General features: G+C 35.3%; 1 protein-coding gene across 1 annotated transcript in view; it reads right to left on the bottom strand.

Moving 5' to 3' along the window:
* Positions 1 to 21,492, bottom strand: part of FBXL13 (F-box and leucine rich repeat protein 13) — a 201,019-nt gene that overhangs the window by 161,177 nt on the left and 18,350 nt on the right. Inside the window, exons 4-7 of the mRNA XM_081079549.1 lie at positions 12,835 to 12,902; positions 11,595 to 11,749; positions 9,782 to 9,891; positions 7,543 to 7,710 (exon numbers count right to left, since the gene is read on the bottom strand). Of these exons, the coding sequence (XP_080935675.1) occupies positions 7,543 to 7,710; positions 9,782 to 9,891; positions 11,595 to 11,749; positions 12,835 to 12,902 (501 nt within the window). The remainder of the gene's footprint in view (positions 1 to 7,542; positions 7,711 to 9,781; positions 9,892 to 11,594; positions 11,750 to 12,834; positions 12,903 to 21,492) is intronic.

A 21,492-nucleotide genomic window follows, 5' to 3' on the forward strand; every position in this document is an offset into this window, starting at 1 on the left:
AGAATAAGTTGTATTAGTCTACTCTGGTTGCCATAAAAACACCATAGAGTAGGAGGCTTAACCAATAGAAATTTATTTCTCATAGTCCTGGAGGCTAGGAAGTCCAAGATCAAGGTTCTGGCCAATTTGGATCCTGGTGAGAGCTCTCCTCTGGGCTTTCACATGGCTACTTTCTTTTTGTGTCCTCTCATGGCAGAGAGGGAGTAGTCTCTGGTGTCTCTTCCTCTTCGTATACTGGCACCACCCTCTTGGATTTGAACCTCACCTTTATGACCTCATTTAACCTTTATCACCTCTTCATAGAACTTATTTTCATATACAGTTATATTAGGTATTAGGTCTTCAACAAACGAATTTGGGGGTGGACACAAGCATTCAGTCCATAATAAGAGTTTAAACAGTCTCTGTAAGGAAAGAAGTGGAAGGAAGAGACCCTTAGAAGGACAGACAGGCACTGTTTGGGCCACTGAGGTTGAATACCATGCAGGTTCAAAAACACCATCAATAGCCTTCCACTTTCATCCATGATGAAGCAATTAGTACCAGACTATTGTTCCCACCATAAACAACTAGAGAAGTGGACAAAATATATGAAACAACTGCTTCTAGATGTTGGACAACAGGCTTTACAATACTGTGATCTCTGAAAGAAGGGAAATAAATAAGATGAGCCTTATGATAGCCCAGGCTTTTTGCCTAGAGGTGTCATTTATGAGCTGCTTGTGAAAGAAAAGTGCCTGGCAATCTCACTAGGCCAAGGAGATAATGGAGTTCAAGGCTTTTGAGGTTGCTGAAATTTATGGGCAGCATACTGGAAAATTATGGGCAGCGTACTTGGTAGTTACACAAATAAAGAGCTTGAGAAATCTGCATAGGGATCCTTGTATCTCTGACGATATTCTAAGCTACGTGTGTTGGCTGATACTCCATGATGCTGAATAAAAAATAACTACCAGGGACAAATCATCTGTAAGCAGAGCAACTACTGGATTTATAAAGGATTGGGAAACTTACAAGTTGAGACAAATCACAGTGGAGACGTCATTGAACACTTGGGATATTCAATAATGACCCAGAAAGATCATATGATAGGATAAGGATAAACTAGTCTTAAAGCAAATGTTACTCTAGATTTGCCTTAACAGAGCTTAAAAATAAGCTGAGAAATGAGTAAGCTTACCTTCAAGTAAATTAACTGACTAGTAAAACAAAATTCAACACTCCTGAAAGAAAGACAACAACATCTAGGCATTCAACAACTAACTTACAAAATGTCATTATTATTTTTATCATTATTTTATCTGTAAAAAGGCAGGAAAATCTAACACATAACCAAGAGAAAAATAAAAAATGTAGGAGGTCCCAGCAGAGCAATCAGACAAGAAAAAGAAATAAAAGGCATCAAAATTGGAAAAGAAGTAGAACTGTCATTATTTGCAGATGACATAATACCATATATAGAAAACCCTAAAGACTCCACCAAAAAACTATTAGAACTGATAAATGAATTCAATAAAGTAGAAGGATGAAAAATTAATATTCAGAAATAGGGTGCATTTTTATATACCAATAATGAACTATAAGAAAGAGAAATTAAGAAAACAATCCCATTTACAATTGCATCAAAAAGAATAAAATACCTATGATTAAATTTAACCAAGGAAGTAAAAGACCCATACTTGGAAAACTGTAAGACACTGAAGAAAGAAATTGAACAAGATACAAATAAATGAGAGGATATCCTGACATACCATGCTCATGGATAGGCAGAATCAACATAATTAAAATGTCCATACTACCTAAAGCAATCTATAGATTCAATGCAACTCTTTTCAAAATACTAATGGCATTTTTCACAGAACTAGAGCAAATAATCATAAAATTTATATGGAACCACGAAAGACCCCACATAGCCACAGTAATCTTTTTTAAAAAAAGAACAAAACTGGAGGTATCACACTGCATGATATGAAGGCTATAGTAATCAAAACAGCATGATATTGGCATAAAAACAGACACATAGATCAATGGAACAGAATAGAGAACCCAGAAATAAACCCATCTATATGCTCGATCAATCTTCGAGTATGACAAAGGAGGCAAGAATATACAATGAAGTAAAGACAGTCCATTCAATAAATGTTGTTGGGAGAACTGGTCAGACACATGCAAAAGAATGAAACTGAATCACTTTCTTACATAATATACAAGAATAAATTCAAAATGTAGTAAAGACTTAAATGTAAGACCTGAAACCATAAAACTCCTAGAAGAAATCATAGGCAGAACTCTCTGACATTGCTCTTAGTAATATTTTTTTTCTGCTCTATCTCCTCAGGCAAAGGAAACAGAAGAAAAAATAAATGAGACTATATAAAGCTAGAGTTTTTTCACAGCAAAGGAAATGATCAACAAAACAAAATACATCCTACTAAATAGGATAAGATATTCATCAAGGATACATCTGATAAGTGGTTAATAACCCGTCTATATAAAGAACTCATACAACTAAACACCAAGAAAACAAACAATCCGATTAAAAATTGGGCAGAGAACCTGAATAGACATTTCTCCAAAGAGGAAATACACATGGCCAATAGACATGTAAAAAAGATGCTCAACGTCATACTTCATCAGGGAAATGCAAATCAAAACCACAATAAGATATCATCTCACACCTCTCAGAATGCTTATCATCAATAAGTCAATAAATAACAAGTGTTGGCGAGGATGTGGAGAAAAGGGAATCCTAACGCACTGTTGGTGGATTGCATGTTGGTGCAACCACTATGGAAAATGGTTTGGAGGTTCCTCAAAAAATTAAAAATGGAACGACCACATGACCCAGTAATTCCACTTCTGGATATTTATCCAAAGAAAATGAAAACACTAATTTGAAAATATTTATGTATCCCTACGTTCATTGCAGCATTATTTACAGTAGCCAAGATATGGAAGCAACCTAAGTGTCCATCAATAGACAATTGGATAAAGAAGTGGTACATATATACAATGGAATGTTATTCAGCCATAAAAAATAATGAAATGCTGCCATTTGTGACAACCTGGATGGACCTAGAGGGTATTATGCTAAGTGAAATAAGTCAAACAGAGAGAGACAAATGCCGTACGATTTCACTTATATGTGGAATCTAAAACACAAAATAAATGAACAAACAAAACAGAAACAAATTCATAGATACAGAGAATATTTTGATGATTGCCAGATGGAAGGGTGATGGGGAATTGGGTGAAAAGGTGGAAAGAGATTAAGATGTACAAATTGCCAGTTACAGACAATCACAGGGATGTAAAGTACAACATAAAAAATATAGTCAATAATATTGTAATAACAATGTATGGTGTCAGTTGGGTACTAGATTTATCAAAGTAATCACTTCATAAGTTATATAAATGTCTAATCACTATGTTGTGCACCTGAAATTAATATATAATTAAAACTATAATTAAAAAATAACTATAATAAAAAAATAAAAAAGTAAACAGAGAAATTATAGGGATAATAGAACTAGTAGACAAGTACTTTAAAACAGGTATTATAAAAACGTCCAAAGATTTAAAAGAAAAATGAACTCAATAAGGAAAGAAGTGCACATCTTTTAAATGAATCAAATAAAACTTTTAGGTAGTGAAAAAATTTCTTGCACAGTTAGAGAGCAAGCAGGGTGAGAAGGGTATCGTCCATGGGGAAGGATAAGCTAGTATACAATACTGGACCCTGAGAGGGATGAGGAGGGAATCCCTGTATAAGAAACCAGGGGCCAAGTGGGATATGGAAAGGGCCATGGGGGTTGGGGGGACAGCACGGGGTAAAGAGCCTACACAGTGTAAGAAGGGTATCCCCAAAGAGGGGCAGCCTATGCATGCGTGGCTGTCAGAGCTCAAGTAGGGGAAGGAGTGTGTTTATGGACACTCATGCAGGGTGTTTTATCCCAAAGTTAGGAAGGCAAGTACATGGGGGGAAAGCAACTGGCACAGGATGTCAGAAGCTAGGCAGTGTGAGTCTAGAGGGCCTCTACAGAAGACGGTGGCCTGATAAGGGATGTCGAAGCCTAAGCAAGATGAAGAAGGTATCCACAAAGGGTGGGGGCAGGGGCGGCAATGTGACTGGTTACACACGAGAGAGTGAGCCAGTAAGTACATGTATCAAGAATAATGAGAGCTGGGATTCTCTCACTGTTGGAGGACATTAAAGATATGGAAAGGGAGAAAACTAGAAATGAGCCATGTGGTGCTAATTTGGTACTGGAAGTACCCATGTGCCATTTAATTTAGGTTTTCAGTATGTAGAGGTCTATAGATATGGAAATAAACGTATATGTGTGTGTGTTACTTACAGCCTCTGGGGGTATCTACGGAGAAAGCATTAGAGAAGCGCTGCTCCAATGGTAATGAACACAAGTAATGCTCAGATTTGGTTTCCATTATAACTTCCATTAAAAAGGACTGGGGTTGGGGGGTGTCGACTGGATGGCTCAGTTGGTTAGAGCTCAAGCTCTTAACAACAAGGTTGCTGATTCGATTCCCACATGGGCCAGTGAACTGCGCCCTCCACAACTAGACTGAAAACAACACTTGAGCTTGCAACTCAGCTGCTGGTGGGCGGTGAGTTGGCTCAGTACCTAGAGTGAGGTGCTCATAACACCAACGTTGCCGTTTGGAGTCCCACATGGGCCAGTGGGCTGTGCCCTCCACAGCTAGATTGAAAACAATGACTTGACTTGGAACTGAGCTGCAACCCCCACAACTAGATTGAAAAACAACGACTTGACATCCTGGGAAAACACACTGTTCCCCAATATTCCCCAATAAAAAGTAAATATAAATAAATAAATAAATAAATAAATAAATAAATAAATAAATAAATAAATAAATAAAAGGACTCAGGGAATCTTGAAGAAATAAGTTACGGAGTGGGGCAAGGACAGTACCAGATGAACCTGGGACATCATGCTGTGCTACAAAATAAGAAAGTGCTCAAAGGATGATGGTTGCATGTCAAAAGGACACGGAAGCAACTTGAAAAGACTCCCACTGTCCAAACTGGGACAATTTGAACATCAAAATAAACAGTGATAGCAATGGATTATAATAATGGATTGTAACTCATTGAGTGAAATAGAAAGCTATGAGTCCATGCTGATATAAACAAACAGAGTTTGATAAGGAATGGGAATATTTATATAATTTTAAAGTAACTACCCACAGAAAGCATAACAATTATCCTATTTCCCTGAACATAAGACCTAGCCAGACAATCAGCTCTAATGCGTCTTTTGGAGCAAAAATTATTATAAGACCCAGTCTTATATTACTATAATCTAAGACCGGGTATTATATAATATAATGTAATATAATATAATATAATGTAATACAATATAATACCAGGTCTTATATAATATAAGACCGGGTATAATATAATATAATATAATATAATATAATATATAATATAATATAATATAATACTGGGTCTTATATTAACTTTTGCTCCAAAAGATGCATTAGAGCTGATTGTCCGGCTAGGTCTTATTTTGGGGAAAACAGTACAAAGGTAGAAATTGAATAGAGGAGAAGCCTGGCAGATGCCACGTTAATCAAGTAATCAAAGTGAACATCATCAATTCCTGTGCCACGGATACAATGCAGTGAGAAGACCATAGCATGATGGCTGTGGTATTTCTAAAAAAAAACGCATAACCTATATACATGCTTGAGGAAACATAAAATAAGCTTATACTGAGAGATATTCTACAATAAAACTGGCCTAATCTTCATGTCAAGGTTATGAAAATTAAAGAAAGACTGAGGAACAGTTGTAGACTGAAGGAGACATGACAATCAATTGTGTGTGACTCTGAACTGGATCCTTTTGCATTATTGGGACATTATTAGGACAAGTAGAGAACCCTGAATTGGGCCTGAGGATTTTCATGGCTGACTGTAAGAGAATGCCCTTGTTTATAGGAACTACACCAATAATATTCAGGGGTGATGGGATACCATGTCAGCAACTTACCTTCAACTTGTTCAGGAAGAAAAGTTCTTTGTACTGCACTTGCAACTTTTATGTAAGTTTGAGATTATTAAAAACAAAAATAAAAACACTAGGTAAAATGTAAATGGCTGTTTAAAGCAAAAATAAGTTACAGGGTTTATAAAGACATACAAGTAAAATTCATGGCAATAATAGCACAAAGCACAGGACAGAAAAAATGAAAGCATACTCTTGTTAGGTTCTTACATTATATGTGAGGTGATAGAAAACAATTTGAAGGCATAAACTGTGGTAAGTTGAAAATGAATATTGCAAACCCTAGAGCAGACACTGATAAAGTAAACAAAGAAACAGTATCAGTCAAAGGCATAGGAGTTCAAAGACAAACAACAACAATAACAACAAAAAGAAAACAGCTACATAACTGTAGGAAGGAGAATGATAATGGCTTAGAAAAAGAGCTAAGAATGACATAAAAAGAGAAATAACTATATGACAAAAACAGAGAAATAATTATGGCAAAAGTGATAGATTTTATTACATAAAGCTTTAAAGTTTCTCTCATCTAAGCTCCACTGGCAAAACTGGGAGCAAACATCAAGTATGGGGAGAGGGGGGAGGAAATCTCAAATATATTCCAGGTAAAGGGTTATTATTACAAATACATAAAGAGCTATTACAAACTAGTAAGAAAATTATAGGAATTCACATTTTAAAAAGAATGAGATACAAGCAGGCAATTTATAAAGAGGAAAGAATGGGAAAAAAATATCCTTATCCTAACTCGATGGTATACATAAAATACAAGATCAGATATAGATCTTGTTCCCCAAAATAACTTGAGCTCAATTCTGTACATTTAGAACGGTGGATTTAATACATGGGATTTTATAATGTAAAGCTGCCAGAATAAGATGATATTTTACGACTCTTCCACCATTTATCATGCAGTCCCAGACAGTAGAAATTACTTATCTGTCAAAATAGGACAGACCATAACCAGTAGTTGGAATTATGGCTTATTTTTCAGAGATCAGTTCAATGAGTTGTAAGATACAGATAGATGATTCCTGTTTTTATGAATTCACATTCTAAGGAAAAAAGATAATATGCATACATATTTTTAACTAATTAAAAGTTGCAATAAGAGAACTCCACCTTCCAGAGTGGAGGCATAACATTAAGATTAAAGATTAGGAATTAGAGATTAAAAGGTTAAGTGTTGGGGTATCTAAAATCTGTTGCACCTTAAATGACAACATATGTTTAAAGGAGGAAGGAAGGTAAAACATTCCTTTCATTCTATTTCCTATAGTTTTAATTTCTTCATTTTTGATTTATGTTTATTTTATAGTCAGTAATCCAAGTGAATAACCTCCAAAAAAATGAGATAGCTCACAGCTGGTGGTAAAAAAAAATACATTTCTTCAAAATATGGCTTCCATCATTGATGTAAGGTTCATAAAACTACTCTTTAAACAAACATTGTGAAAATAACTAGTTATGATATATAAACTCATACGAACCTGCAATACTGCTCTTTCCGGTAACAATGAAATGTCGCATTGAGGAATCTCACCTACAAGAGGGACCTCAGACAGACTTTGTTCAGGAGAATTGGATTGCTCTTCAGCAGATCTTTTGAATTTTATCTTGCTTCTCCATTTCATCAACTGAAGTTCATGTTTTAACAGCTGCCGTGAAAATAATTTATATTTTTCGTGGAATTTTTATAAGGGTTAAATGAAATCATATATATAAGCACAATGCTTGACATGACAGCAAAAATTAAACATTACTTGTGATTATCATCATCATTCCATAAACTATCACTGCCCAGAACATGTGTAATTCTCCAAACCACAAAAGTATTATAGACCATTTCCACTGGTTGTCACAGCACTGCTACAGACAGATGCAGGCTGAAGGTGTGGTCCAGCCTCCTCTTTTGTAGAAGAGGAAGCTGAATCCCACAGAATCAAGGTTCTCGTATGACAGAACTGGTATTCGGGGGCGTGGAAAGGCGGTGGTTGGCATGGAAATCAAAAGGAGAGTCAGAAGGAAAGAATTGGGGGATTTGCCTGATTTATCATTACAGGAAGTTCCCATTTTAACTTTTCATACCCTCCTGAAAGCTGCATAACCAAGGAAAAAGCCCTGAGAATAAAGACATGTCACACACACACACACACACACACACACACACCACAATTTTGTTTTAATATATATTATACATATTAGAGCCTACGGAAGAGCACGTGTTGGAGAACCAGCACACAGAAATGTTCCCTGCGTCTCCTCTCAGCACATACCTGCCATCCTCACTCCACCGAAGTAAATGCAGGATGAGTGTGAGGCCACGAAATCACATAGCTAGAAGAAAACGTTTTCCCAATGTTTTCTAAACACCCAATTAACTATATAACACACATCCATATGAAAGATAATACTGTTATTTTATATACAGTGTACATTATTAGATATTAATGTATATCAACTACCGCGTGCAAACATTATGCTAGGTATATGGGGATGGTTAAGAGAACAATGCTGTCTGCTCTGAGGGATGTTCAGTTTAAGGGGGGTGAAAAAGGGGCAGACTGGTATGTACTGTTACCTATTTCACCATTAGACAATTTATTATCAGACATGGGAGGCTGGGGTGAAAACTTTAGCTTAGGACACAAAGTGGTAGAAAACACTGAATGAGCAGGCTTAAAACAGTGGTACCCAAAGTACAACTGTGTATCTACCAAGCTGAAAATGTAGTCCACAAAAGCCAAATGCTAGAGGACATCCTGCAAGAACACCAGTTCAGTACCAGTAGATGATAAACTTCTAGGAGCGAGAACTATGCTTAGGCATCTCCGTATCCACTATGGGCTCTAGCACTGTTTCAAGTACTATGTGAGTAATAAATCTTTTCACACTCTCTTGGTCCATGTGTAGTATCATCAGTCTTAATATCTGAACCAGTTTGGAAGGGGAAGCATTGATCTTGCCCTCCACCAGGCAACCACAAAATAAAGGGTTTAATTTCTTCCTATTTTTCTCTTTTCTATTTACCCTGACGTTGTATTTTCAAAGAATATCCAATGAAACATTACCTACTAAATACTGTAACCAGAAAAATTTCCGGAAGATTTCTATGTCTAATTTCTATGTCTAAGTAGTTACTGTGAATACTCTAAAACATTAAATAATAATATGCTAAAAGCTTAAGCAAACTAGAGATATTTTTAAGTTTGGAGGAGTTTGCCTGAGCCCTCTTTTTCAATTGCTTTAATTTCTAGTGGGTGCCCCAGTTAAGAATGAGCCTTTAAATTCAGCTTATTGTAATATTAAGATAATTTATTAAATTGAATGTTGAAAAATAATAAATAACAACTTAATCTTATCTAGAAAATCAATTTATTCCATCTTTATCATTTATTTCTCTATTATAATCATATCAAACTTCCTCTTCCATTTTAGACAGGTACATATACTTGCTTAAACAAAAATCTTAGTATCTTTATCAATAAATTTAGACAAAATGTTAAAAGATTTGATGTTCATAGTTGAAGTGAAACAGAATTTATTGGGAAATGTTTTAGGTAGCTGAAGTGAAATTTAAATTATTAAGTTAAAAGAACAGGGACCCCATCAAAAGTACATAGTATTCGGGATTTTAGTATTTTCTACACATAGCATTATTATCTGAGTCAACCTCAATATAACAGCAAAATTCAGTTTCTAAAAAATTAAGTTTCCAATATACTTTACCAGCTCATCTTGTCTCTTTTTATACTTTTGTCTTGCTATTTCCCTCCATTTAGTTAGGATGATTATTAGCCTGGCAGAGTAGTATATCTCTTTTATCCGCGATAGTATATCTGAAGAAAATTTATTAGATTATATATATTTGAAAATGAAGATGTTTATATACACATCGTATATAGTTGAAGATGTTTCCCAAAAAAAGTATTTAATATCTTATCATGTTTGTAATATGAACCAATGTTGCATCTGACAGTTTTTGTTGGATTTTAATTACATCTGAAATAATTACTTCATAAAGTAGGATAGTACCCCAGAGACTTTATTAACCTGTAAACATCACATTGCCCTTAGAAATTAAGATGTAATAAAATGTCAAGATACATCATTCCTTTTTTTTTAACAAGTCTGTTCTTTATAACCAGAATTTCCCAACTTATTCATAGGAATACAATAATGAGGTAATATTCTGATTTGGTTAAATGCCCCATGAGTAAATAGATTGCCCCATATATACATATTTTAACCAGGGGTCCAAAACTCAAATACAGGGGCCAAGCCAGGAAGGAGGATGACTAAGGCAGGCCTGGGAATGCCATTAACAGAGGACAGTGGCTTCTTAGCTTCAGCCAATTGCTTCCTCTCAGAAATAAAGGGTCATTCCCCTTATGTTAAAACCTATGGAGAATCCAGTAGTAGCCAATCAAAAGGAAATGATTCAGGGCGGGCGGGTGGCTCAGGCAGTTAGAGCTGCTGCTCCTAACTCTGAAGACTGCCGGTTCGATTCCCACATGGGCCAGTGGGCTCTCAACCACAAGGTTACCAGTTCAACTCCTCGAGTCCCACAAGGGGTGATGGGCAGCGCCCCCTGTAGCAACGGCAATTGGACCTGGAGCTGAGCTGCACCCTCCACAATTAAGACTGAAAGGACAACAACTTGAGTTGGAAAAAGTCCTGGAAGTACACACTGTTCCCCTTCCCCAATAAAAATCTTAAAAAAAAAAAAAAAAAAGGAAATGATTCTCTGAGCTGCAGCAGACATGAGCAAATCAATATCTGGTGAGATGGATAAAATCTAAGCAAAAAGCTGGAGTTCTCTATCCCTGCTTCTGAGATCATGTATGTACACTGTCCACTCATTACAACTATCAAGGGTTTAAGTGAAAGAAAACTATTTTTCTTTAAGTTTCTTCATGTATCCATTTAATGGAATATTTCTAAATAATACAGAGCTCTCTAAGAAAAATAGTCAATTTTGGTATCTATAATATACTAGCTCTTTATGATGTAAAAAAGCTGATAATAGACCTCTGTTTATATTTATTTGTATGTACATCACAAAAAAAATATATAGGATTTTATTTTAAATATGTCTAATTTCAAAGAAACAAAAACTCTTAGACACAGACAACAGTTTCCTGGTTACCATAGGGTAAGGAGGAATGGGGGATGGTAGAAGAGGGTAAAGGAAGTAAAATATATGGTGATGGAGAGAGAACTGACTCTGGGTGGTGAACACACAGTACAATATATAGATGATGTGTTACAGAATCGTACACATGAAACCTATATAAATTTAGTAACCAATGTCACCCCAATAAATTTAATTTAAAATATGCCTGGTTTCTATTACAATAAAACCTTTTGAGACAAATCTCATTCAATACTTTAAATTAGTGGCTTTACATTTCATGATAATTTTCTAGACGTAAAAATAATAATAAATTCTCTAGTATAAACTGTGCTTAACTACTATTAAGTTCCTTGATTCTCTTAATACAGGAATATACAAAATAATTGCTACTATGTAAGGATTTACCTTTAAGTTTTGCTATTTGACCTTTCACATAAGAGTGCCAATGATGAAATACATATTTTTGAAGTCTGAAATTGTCATATTTCATTGCTTTTTCCATTTTTTCAGCCAGAAAGTCATCTTCATATGTGTGAGGTTTTGATATGTCTTTCCAGGTGCTACAAGCAGGAAATATAGAAAATAACATTTTGACGTTATGGCAACACATTACTAAATAAATTGAAAGGGACAAAAAGTAATAGCTCCTTTACCTTATCAAAAACCAGAGCATAGAAATTGTTAAATTATGTTTATTGCTTTATTTACAGCCAATCCTTGCATTTCCTTTGAGCTTGCACTTCCATTTTCTACATTTCGAAAGCCCAGAAAAGTCTTAAATCCAAAAGTTTTTTCATACCTATTTAGAGGCAAAACTAGACCTGACCTAAGCTAATTGTGAATCAAAAGCTCTCTGGGGAATGGCCCGGTGGCTCAGGCGGTTAGAGCTCCATTCTCCTAACTCTGAAGGCTGCCGGTTCAATTCCCACATGGGCCAGTGGGCTCTCAACCACAAGGTTGCCGGTTTTGACTCCTGCAAGGGATGGTGGGCTGCGCCCCCTGCAACTAGCGACGGCAACTGGACCTGAACCTGGAGCAGAGCTGCACCCTCCACAACTAAGACTGAAAGGACAACAACTTGACTTGGAAAAACAGTCCTGGAAGTACACACTGTTCCCCAATAAAGTCCTGTTCCCCTTCCCCCCCCAAAGCTTTCTGGATCTGACACATGGCTATTTATAGTCTTTCTTCATTTCACTTAGTAAAAACACACACACACACACACTCATATGTATACATGTGTGCATATATGTTCAAATATGTTTGGTTCCAGTGTGCCACCCCAGACACTACTAAAGATGTTATATAATACACAGAATGTACAGAGTATCTTTCTAAAATTAAAAAAGAAATCTAAATGCCAAAGCATATCTGACTCTAAGCTTTTCAGATAAGGGAATTACAGACCTGTATTTTCAATTTTGAAGTTTTATTTAAAAAGTAAAGACAAAGTGATACCTTGCAGAAATAAAGAACATATTTTAACCAAGTAAAAGCCAATTAAATATTAAATAAATAATTAGGTGGTGACAAGATCAAATAGATAAAATGAGTACAAGTAGTCAAAAGTGAGTTGTGTCATATGGAGACTATCAAGAATAAGAACACAAAGAGGAAGAAATAGTTATAAAAATCATTTTCTTACCAAAAATGGGTTTTTACTAAATGTCCGGTATAAAAAGTACATGCTTTTATCATCAATTCTGAAGTCATCTAAAATAAATAAATAAAAGAAATAAATGTTAGAAATAAATGCATTACACAGGCCACCTCTGGGAGTACAGAAAAATGAGAGAAATGGTTGCGTCTGTGGAACATAACTGGGCAGTAGGGAGACGGGGATAGACTAGAAAACCTACACACCATTTATATATTTTGAAATTTTATTTTATTGAAATTTTATTTTATTGTGTATTTCTAGTACCTTTTTTTTTTGAGTTACAATCACAACTTAAAAACTTCCCATTATACTGCACCTACTTTACAGCACTTTAAGGTAAGGACTATGGCATTATTATTGTCAGCTATATTGATAGGCGTATAGAGTTGTGAATCTGCTGGTCACTGCGTCACTATTAAACGGGAAGATTTTGCCTTCTCACGAGTATAAAATGAGATTTTTCTTTTCAAAAACAAAAGCATACAGGAATGCCTCAGTTATGAAGCAGAAATAGAAAAACCACATAAAAGTCTAAACGGGAATATGCTGAAAACGATGCAAATTTACCACTTGCACCTATTCACGATAATATACATTAACACGTGAGAATAGCGGACAATTGCTGAAATTGTCTGTATCTGCTGTCCTTTCTTTAATATTATATTGACACATTTATTATGTGTACATAGCTACTGTAAAGTGCTAATGGTGTATGGTTTTTCTTATGTTATTGTCACCCTCTTTACCATATAAATACACAAGAACGTGGTCACATCTATTTGATACAGAGATAAGTTTGGTACAAACCTATACCAAATGCCCAGAATTCCGAATTCTACTTTTCTAAAGCAACCATATTTCACCTTTGCACATTGCTATAAATGCTGTTAATAAATACAGCAAACACATGTTAATCGTTGATTTATTTTAGGCATACAACAAAGACCCTTACATCCTCTGATATTTTGCTTCATGTTTAATGACATTTGGAAATCATCACTTTTTTTTTTTTGGTGTTATAATTGTGTGTGTGTGTGTGTGTGTGTGTTTATTTATTGGGGTGACAATTGTTAATGAAATACATAATTTCAGGTGTACAATTCTGTATTACATCATCTATAAATCCCATTGTGTGTTCACCACCCAGAGTCAGTTCTCCTTCCATCACCATATATTTGATCCCCCTTACCCTCATCTCCCATCCCCCAACCCCCTTACCCTCTGGTAACCACTAAACTATTGTCTGTGTCTATGAGTTTTTGTTTCTCATTTGTTTGTCTTGTTCTTTTGTTGGTTTTGGTTTATATACCACATATCAGAGAAATCATAGGGTTCTCTGCTTTTTCTGTCTGACTTATTTCGCTTAGCAGGAAATCCTCACTTTTGATGGGAATTACATACAATTTATACTTGTGGTGAAGGGGAATATAAATCATTGAAGTCATTCTTTACTAAATTCTGATTTTAGGAAGGAAAGGAATCCAGATGAGTCAAGTTTTAGAGATACCATAGTAGGGAAAATAAAACCAATTTGAAGTACCTAAAATATATAAATCATGACATTTCATCCCAAAAATCTTTTAGTATCTATCTCTAAGCACATTTTCTTCACAACTACAATTCTATTATCCTACCTTTGATGATTCATACTAATTGTTTAACATCATCTAATACCTACTTCATATCCAAATTTCTGGAACTGTTTCCCCCAAATGTCTTATACAGATAGTTTGCTCAAACTAGGACATAAACAAGGGCATATATTTGCATGGACAACTCAGTTTATGTGAGGAATTTTCCACCTTTGTTTATTAACCATTTCTGTATTTTTCAACACTTAATGACTATAAGGGGCAAGATGGTCCCAGACTAAATTTGATGAATTCAGTTATCTGAGCATCTGTAATGATTTTTTAAAGAAAAGGTTCTAGAAGTCAATTTTGATGTTTTTGTTTTGAGTTTGTTTGAACAAGAAGGAGGAGTTTTCTTCTATGTGAAAGAATGACTAGAATGGGGGGAAGGGAGATGCATTGCATCTCTCAGCGCCACGGACTGGGGCTCTGGGCCTTAAGGGTACGACAGGCAATATGTGGAAGTGTTCTCCCATGAAGCACATATTACAACAAAGTAAGGAAAGGCATTTCCGGGCTTCCATACAGCACACACAGCACAGGACCATCAAATGTCACATGACCGTAAATTTTAAAAATTTGAAATGTGAGAAGAATGTTACAAAAATCTAGCATTACGGGGCTAGCCCAGTGGCTCAGGTGGTTGGAGCTCCGTGCTCCTAACTCCGAAGGCTGTTGGTTCGATTCCCACATGCGCCGGTGAGCTCTCAACCACAAGGTTGCCGGAGTTAAGCACCTTGAGCTGAGCTGCCGCTGAGCTCCTGGATGGCTCAGTTGGTTGGAGTGCGTTGTCTCAACCACAAGGTTGCCAGTTCGACTCCCGCAAGGGATGGTGGGCTGCGCCCCCTGCAACTAGCAATGGCAACTGGACTTGGAGCTGAGGCACCCTCCACAACTAAGACTGAAAGGACAACAACTTGACGCTGAACAGCACCCTCCACAAAGATTGAAAGGACAACAACTTGACTTGGAAAAAAGTCCTGGAAGCTCCACCTTCAATTGGCTTCTCGGCTTTCGGACAGAGACATTAAGTGGAATTCTTGAATTCACATGGGGCAGCTTTGGGATTCCCAGAAACAACTGATTGGAATTTTAAGGGGAAACCAATCTCCTATATTAGGGGCTGGGGTAGTGAAATTTGGAATGTTGCTATCAGCTTGTTCTACTCATATCGCAGGCTGGTGAGACCTGGAGAAATTTTGTAATAAATGAAAAGATAGTGAAATACAACTAGAAATCATTAACGTTAACTTACAAAAGGATACTGAATATATGGCTCTTTAATAATAATTTGTTCCATTAATTTTTAACTTTGTAAGCTACTGTGCATTTATTATACATGAGAAAATGGATGCATTTAAGTAATAACTACAGAAAAAAAGTTTAGTTCTATAATATTTGAGGTATCTCGTATAATATTAGGAATCTGGTTTTGTTTGGTAAGACCCAAACAAAAAACAAATGTAAATCATTAACTTCATGTTATAATTTTGGGGATTTGGCGTATTATAACAATTTTTCTTTTGGTGGGCAATTCCTTTTTTTGCTCCCTTAAGCCTTGAATAAAGAAATTTTATATTAAATTGTTTTATAGTAAATTGTTTATATTAAATCTCACCATATTTTAAAATACCATGACTTTACTTCATTCACGAGCTTCATTAATAACCCACATAGTATCATTCTAGAATGTTAGCAAAAAAAGTCAACACTTAATGACTATAAGGGGCAAGATGAAGGATGCTCTAAACTGAATGTGTCCCCAAAATTCTTACATTGAAACCTAATGCCCAATGTGATGGTGTTTGGAGGTAGGGTCTTTTGGAGATGATTAGGACATGAGGGTGGAGCCCTCTTGAATGGGATTCGTGCCCTTACAAAAGGGACCCCAGAGAGCTCCCTTGCCCCTTCTGCCATATGAGATCAAAGCAAGGAGATGGCAGTTTAAGAGCCAGGAAGTGATACCATGCAAAAAGTCCAGCTGCTCACTACACGAAAGCCAAAACTAGAGAGGTAAGGTTGGTGGAAAGAAAAGCAGGTTTTATTCCAAAATGCCAGCATTAAAAGAAGACAGTGGATTCCCTGTCATAATGACTGCCTTCCTGCTCTTATACCGACAATGGATTTATAGACATGCCAGGAGGAGAACAAAGCAAGGAGAAGCTGGCCAGGCAACTTCGGGAAAAGTCGCTTTCTAGAGGCTATTCTGATCCAGGGTCAGGAATAAATCCCATACAGCTACAAAAATCCCATCCCAAGTTACCTGGCCAGGTGTGCACACTGCTCCAAAGTAAACAGAAACATTGAAAACTGGTGTGCATAGTAAATGCACAGTAAACAGAGTCATCGAGTTTTGGGGGAAAAAGAGGGAAGCAAAAAAAAGAAAGAAAAAAAAACTTTCAAAAAGTCCCAAGCCAAACCACTGTCAAATCAAATTACATCGGAGGTTTAAATTTCACAAATAGAAGATACAGGGTCACCGTTAGGGAAAAAGCCTCTCACCAGACACCAGGTTTTCCCACACCTTGATCTTGGACTTCCCAGCCTACACAACTCTAAGAAGTAAATGTGTGTTGCTTATAACCACCCAGTCTATGGTATTTTCATTATAACATCCTGAACAGACTAAGACAGGGTTTAGGAATATGTGTTCATGCATAGTCTAATTTAAATCCCTCCAAAATCTGAACTTTTTATTTCTCATAAGCTGAAAAATTTACTAGTAATATAGCACAACAATAATAAAAAGAAACCATGCCTTTAATTCAGAAGTGAGCTGTCTGCAACATACAGTACTATGGCATGATATGAAGGATTAGAGTTTCCACTGTGAGTTATTTTCTTAATTTTTGATCTTCTGCAAATTACTTAAAGACTTTAATGCCAAACAGGTTTTTGTGCATGGAAACACTGCTATTTATATTTTAGTGCTCTATTTAAGAGACACATATTTAAATAAATGCAACTTTGAAAAATTAATATTTCTTAAATATGTAAATGTTTATTACAAACTTTATTAAAGTCCCCGAAAAACATTTAAATTAAAAACTTACAAAGATGTTCTTTAGAACTCCCAAATGCCACACATAGCAGAGAAACATACATAAATGCCATATCATTAACTAGTAGTATTACTTACTTTACACTTAAACTTATCCTAAAATAAATAGCATGAATTTAAATCACATCTTCATTATTTCTACACTTTTTTCTATTACTACACATTATTTCTATTACTTTTATTCCTTCCAGGTTACAGTAATAGTTATTTTGATGCGTTCTCGGGATACAGCAATCTACCCAATCTCAAAAATAAAATGAATACTTTTGCAAACGAGCAAGTATATTGGGTGTGGTTATCGACCAATTGATTCTTGTTTGGGGCTTAGGATCTGTCTGCCTCTCCCAATGATTAAAACCCCAGCCCCGGGGGTCATAAGTTTCCTTTCTACAGTTAAACTTTGTTACATCAATAAGACCTTTTAAGTCCACATCTTTCATTTAGATTTTAGAGTTTGGTTACACAATGCTCCCTGTGATACCATTATTTTATTTAATTTTTTCTCTTCCATCAAATCTTTTTTTTCCAATTATAGTTGACATTCAATACAGCATATTGTACAGCATAGTGGTTAGACATTTATATAATTTGTGAAGTGACTCCCACCCCTTCATTAGTCTGGTACCTACCTGGCACTGTACATGTTTATTACACCCTATGTTGTACTTTACATCTCCATGACTATTCTGTAACTACCAATTTGTATTTCTTAATCTCTTCACCTTTTTCGCCCACCCCATTCCCATCTGGCAACCATCAAAATGTTCTCTGCATCGATGGGTCTGTTTCTGTTTTGTTTGTTCATTTGTTTTGTTCTTTAGATTCCACATATAAGTGAAATCATATATTTGCTTTTCTCTGTCTGACTTATTTCACTGAGTTCAATATCCTCTAGGTCCATCCATGTTGTCACAAGTGGTAAGATTTTATTCTTTTTTATGGCCAAGTAATATTCCATTATATATATGTATTTATATATTAATGGAATTTATATATTCCATTATATATATATATATATATATTTAACATATATATTTATTAAGTGATATATATATATATATCACATCTTTATTCATTTGCCCACAAATGGACACTTAAGTTGCTTCCATTATAAATAATGCTGCAATGAACATAGGAGTGAATATGTTTTTACAAATTAGTGTTTTCATTTCCTTCAGATAAATATCCAGAAGCAGAATTGCTGGGTCATAAGATAGTTCTATTTTTAATTTTTTGAAGAACCTCCATACTGTTTTCCATAGTGGCTGCACCAATTTGCAATCCTACCAACAGTGTGTAAGGGGTCCCTTTCCTCCACATCCTCTCCAACACTGTTGTTTGTTAATTTATTGATGATGGCCATTCTGACAAGTGGGAGGTGATATCTCCTTGTGGTTTTGATTTTCATTTCTCTGATGATTAGTGATGTTGAGCATATTTTCATGTACCTGTTGGCCTTTCATATGTCTTCTTTCGAGAAATGTCTATTCAGGTCCTCTGCTCATTTTTCTTTGGTGCTGATTTGTATGAGTTCTTTATAAATTTTGGATATTAACCCCTTATTGAATGTATCATTTGCGAATATCTTCTTCCATTCATTAGGTAGTCTTTTCATTTTGTTGATGGTTTCCTTCACCGTGCAAAAACTTTTTAGTTTGATGTAGTGCCATTTGTTTATTTTTTCTTTTGTTTCCCTTGCCCAAGGGGATGTATCAGAAAAAACATTATTACAATAATGTCACAGAGTTTACTACCCATGTTTTCTTCTAGGAGTTTTGTCATTTGAGGTCTTATAGTTAAGTCTTTAATCCATTTTGGATTTATTCTTTTATATGGTGTAAGAAGGTGGTCTAGTTTCATTTTCTTGCATGTATCTGGCCAGTTTTCCCAACAACATTTATTAAATAGACTGTCTTTACCCCACTGTATATTCTTGCCTCCTTTGTCATAGATTAAATAACCAATAGGTGTGGGTTTATTTCTGGGCTCTCTAGAAATTGATCTATGTGTCTGTTTTTATGCCAGTACCATGCTATTTTGATTACTATAGCCTTGTAGTATAGTTTGGTATCAGGTAGCATGATACCTCCAACTTTATTCTTCTTTCTCAAGATTGCTATGCCTATTTGGGGTCTTTTGTGGTTCCATATATATTTTAGGATAATTTGTTCTAGTTCTGTGAAAAATGCCATTGGTATTTCAATAGAGATTGCATTGAATCTATAGATTGCTTTAGGTAATATGGACATTTTAACTATATTAATTCTTCCCACCCATGAGCACGGCATGTTGTGATAGCATTATTGTAAAAGTTGTATAAGGCAGTGATCTCTTAGACATATTGAGTAAGACAAACAAGAAGCAGAAGACTATATGTAGTCTGCTACTTCTGTGTAAGCAGTCAAAAAAGAGGAGAATGCAGTACATTTGCTCATACTTTTCAAAAAGGAACTATTGGGGGGCATCCCAGTTTCGGGTATCCCGTCTTGCAAGAGAGCTGTACTTTGCTTTTCTACCTCAAAAAATAAAAATAAAATAAAAATAAAGAAAGAAAATAAACAATAAAAGAAGATAAAGTAAAAATTAGTAAAATTGGTTACCTATAGAAAGAGGTGGAATAGGGAGGCTAAAGAGGCAAGAATGAAAGCAATACTTCTCTGAATAACTCCTCATTTTATTCTTTAATTTTGCTGCCATGTAATATTATATATAATTGAAAGAGCATAATTAGATGACGTAATACAGAATTTTACACCTGAAATCTATATAATTTCACTAACAATTGTCACCCCAATAAATTAAAAAAAAAAAAAAAGAAAGAGCATAATTATACCAAAGAGGAAAAAAGAGTGACCATCAACACACAAAAAAAGTTTATTTAGGTAACAAAAAAATGTATTATTTTTTTACTGAAAATACCTGGTAGGATATATACATCTTAAAGGCAAAAAGTATTGCATAAATTTTCTTAAACTGCATTGAGTAATTTTATTTTTAGTGGTCTTGTGGTTTGTTATTCCAAAACCATTATAAATATCTGGTAGAATAAAATTAATAAGCAATTACGGTAATGTCTATAGGAATCAAGATTTATTAAAAGTGTGGGTCAACCAGACCATGGGTGCCTCCTAATGAGATGCACTAGGAAGAATGCAACAACCCCTGTGCAGCATGCTTGTCACCAAGAGGGGGAAAAAAAGAACCTGAATATTAAGTTTGTCGGTCTAACTAGAAACTTGCAGAAAATACAAGAAACAGAACAAATGAAACAAGAAGAATGTGGACCATTTTGCACGACAGATGACCTGTTTTCTTCAACAAATAAGTGATAAGGAAAAACAATATGAAGGGAGAACTATTGAAGATTACAAGAGACATTAGATATATAACAACCAACCCAATATGTGGGTCCTATATGGATTTTGACTGAGAGCGAGATGTAAAAAAAGGCAGTTTTGAGACAATTTGTGAAACCTGAATATGAACTGAATATATCAACAGTAGGTTATATTCAGGAATTATGGCTAATTTCATTGTGTACGCAATGGCACTGCGGTGTGTTCTCTAAATATGTCATTTCCTGTTAGAGATGCACACTTAAGTATTTATTGGTAAAATAATACAATTCCTGGAATTTGCTTTCTAATACTCCAGCGAAAAAGGGAAAGGGGAGAATAATTAACAAGACTGACAAAATGCTGATCGTTGTTGAAGTTGGCTGATGGAGGATCTTTAAGGCATTCTCTCTACTTCTGGGTTATGTTTACGTTTTTCCATAATAAAAGGACTTTTTGAATGTTATAGATGCCTTTTCTTCTTGTAATTAGTAGGCCCAGCTGGAGGTTTAATTTCCTAAGAAATGAGAATCAGGTCTGTGAAGTTAGTTTCCTTCTTACAATGGTTGATTCTTTCATCTTGGAACACACAGTTAAACTATCTACAGTTATGAGA

Source organism: Rhinolophus hipposideros (genome assembly GCF_964194185.1).
Source record: "Rhinolophus hipposideros genome assembly, chromosome: 18".
Taxonomy (NCBI): Eukaryota; Metazoa; Chordata; class Mammalia; order Chiroptera; family Rhinolophidae; genus Rhinolophus; species Rhinolophus hipposideros.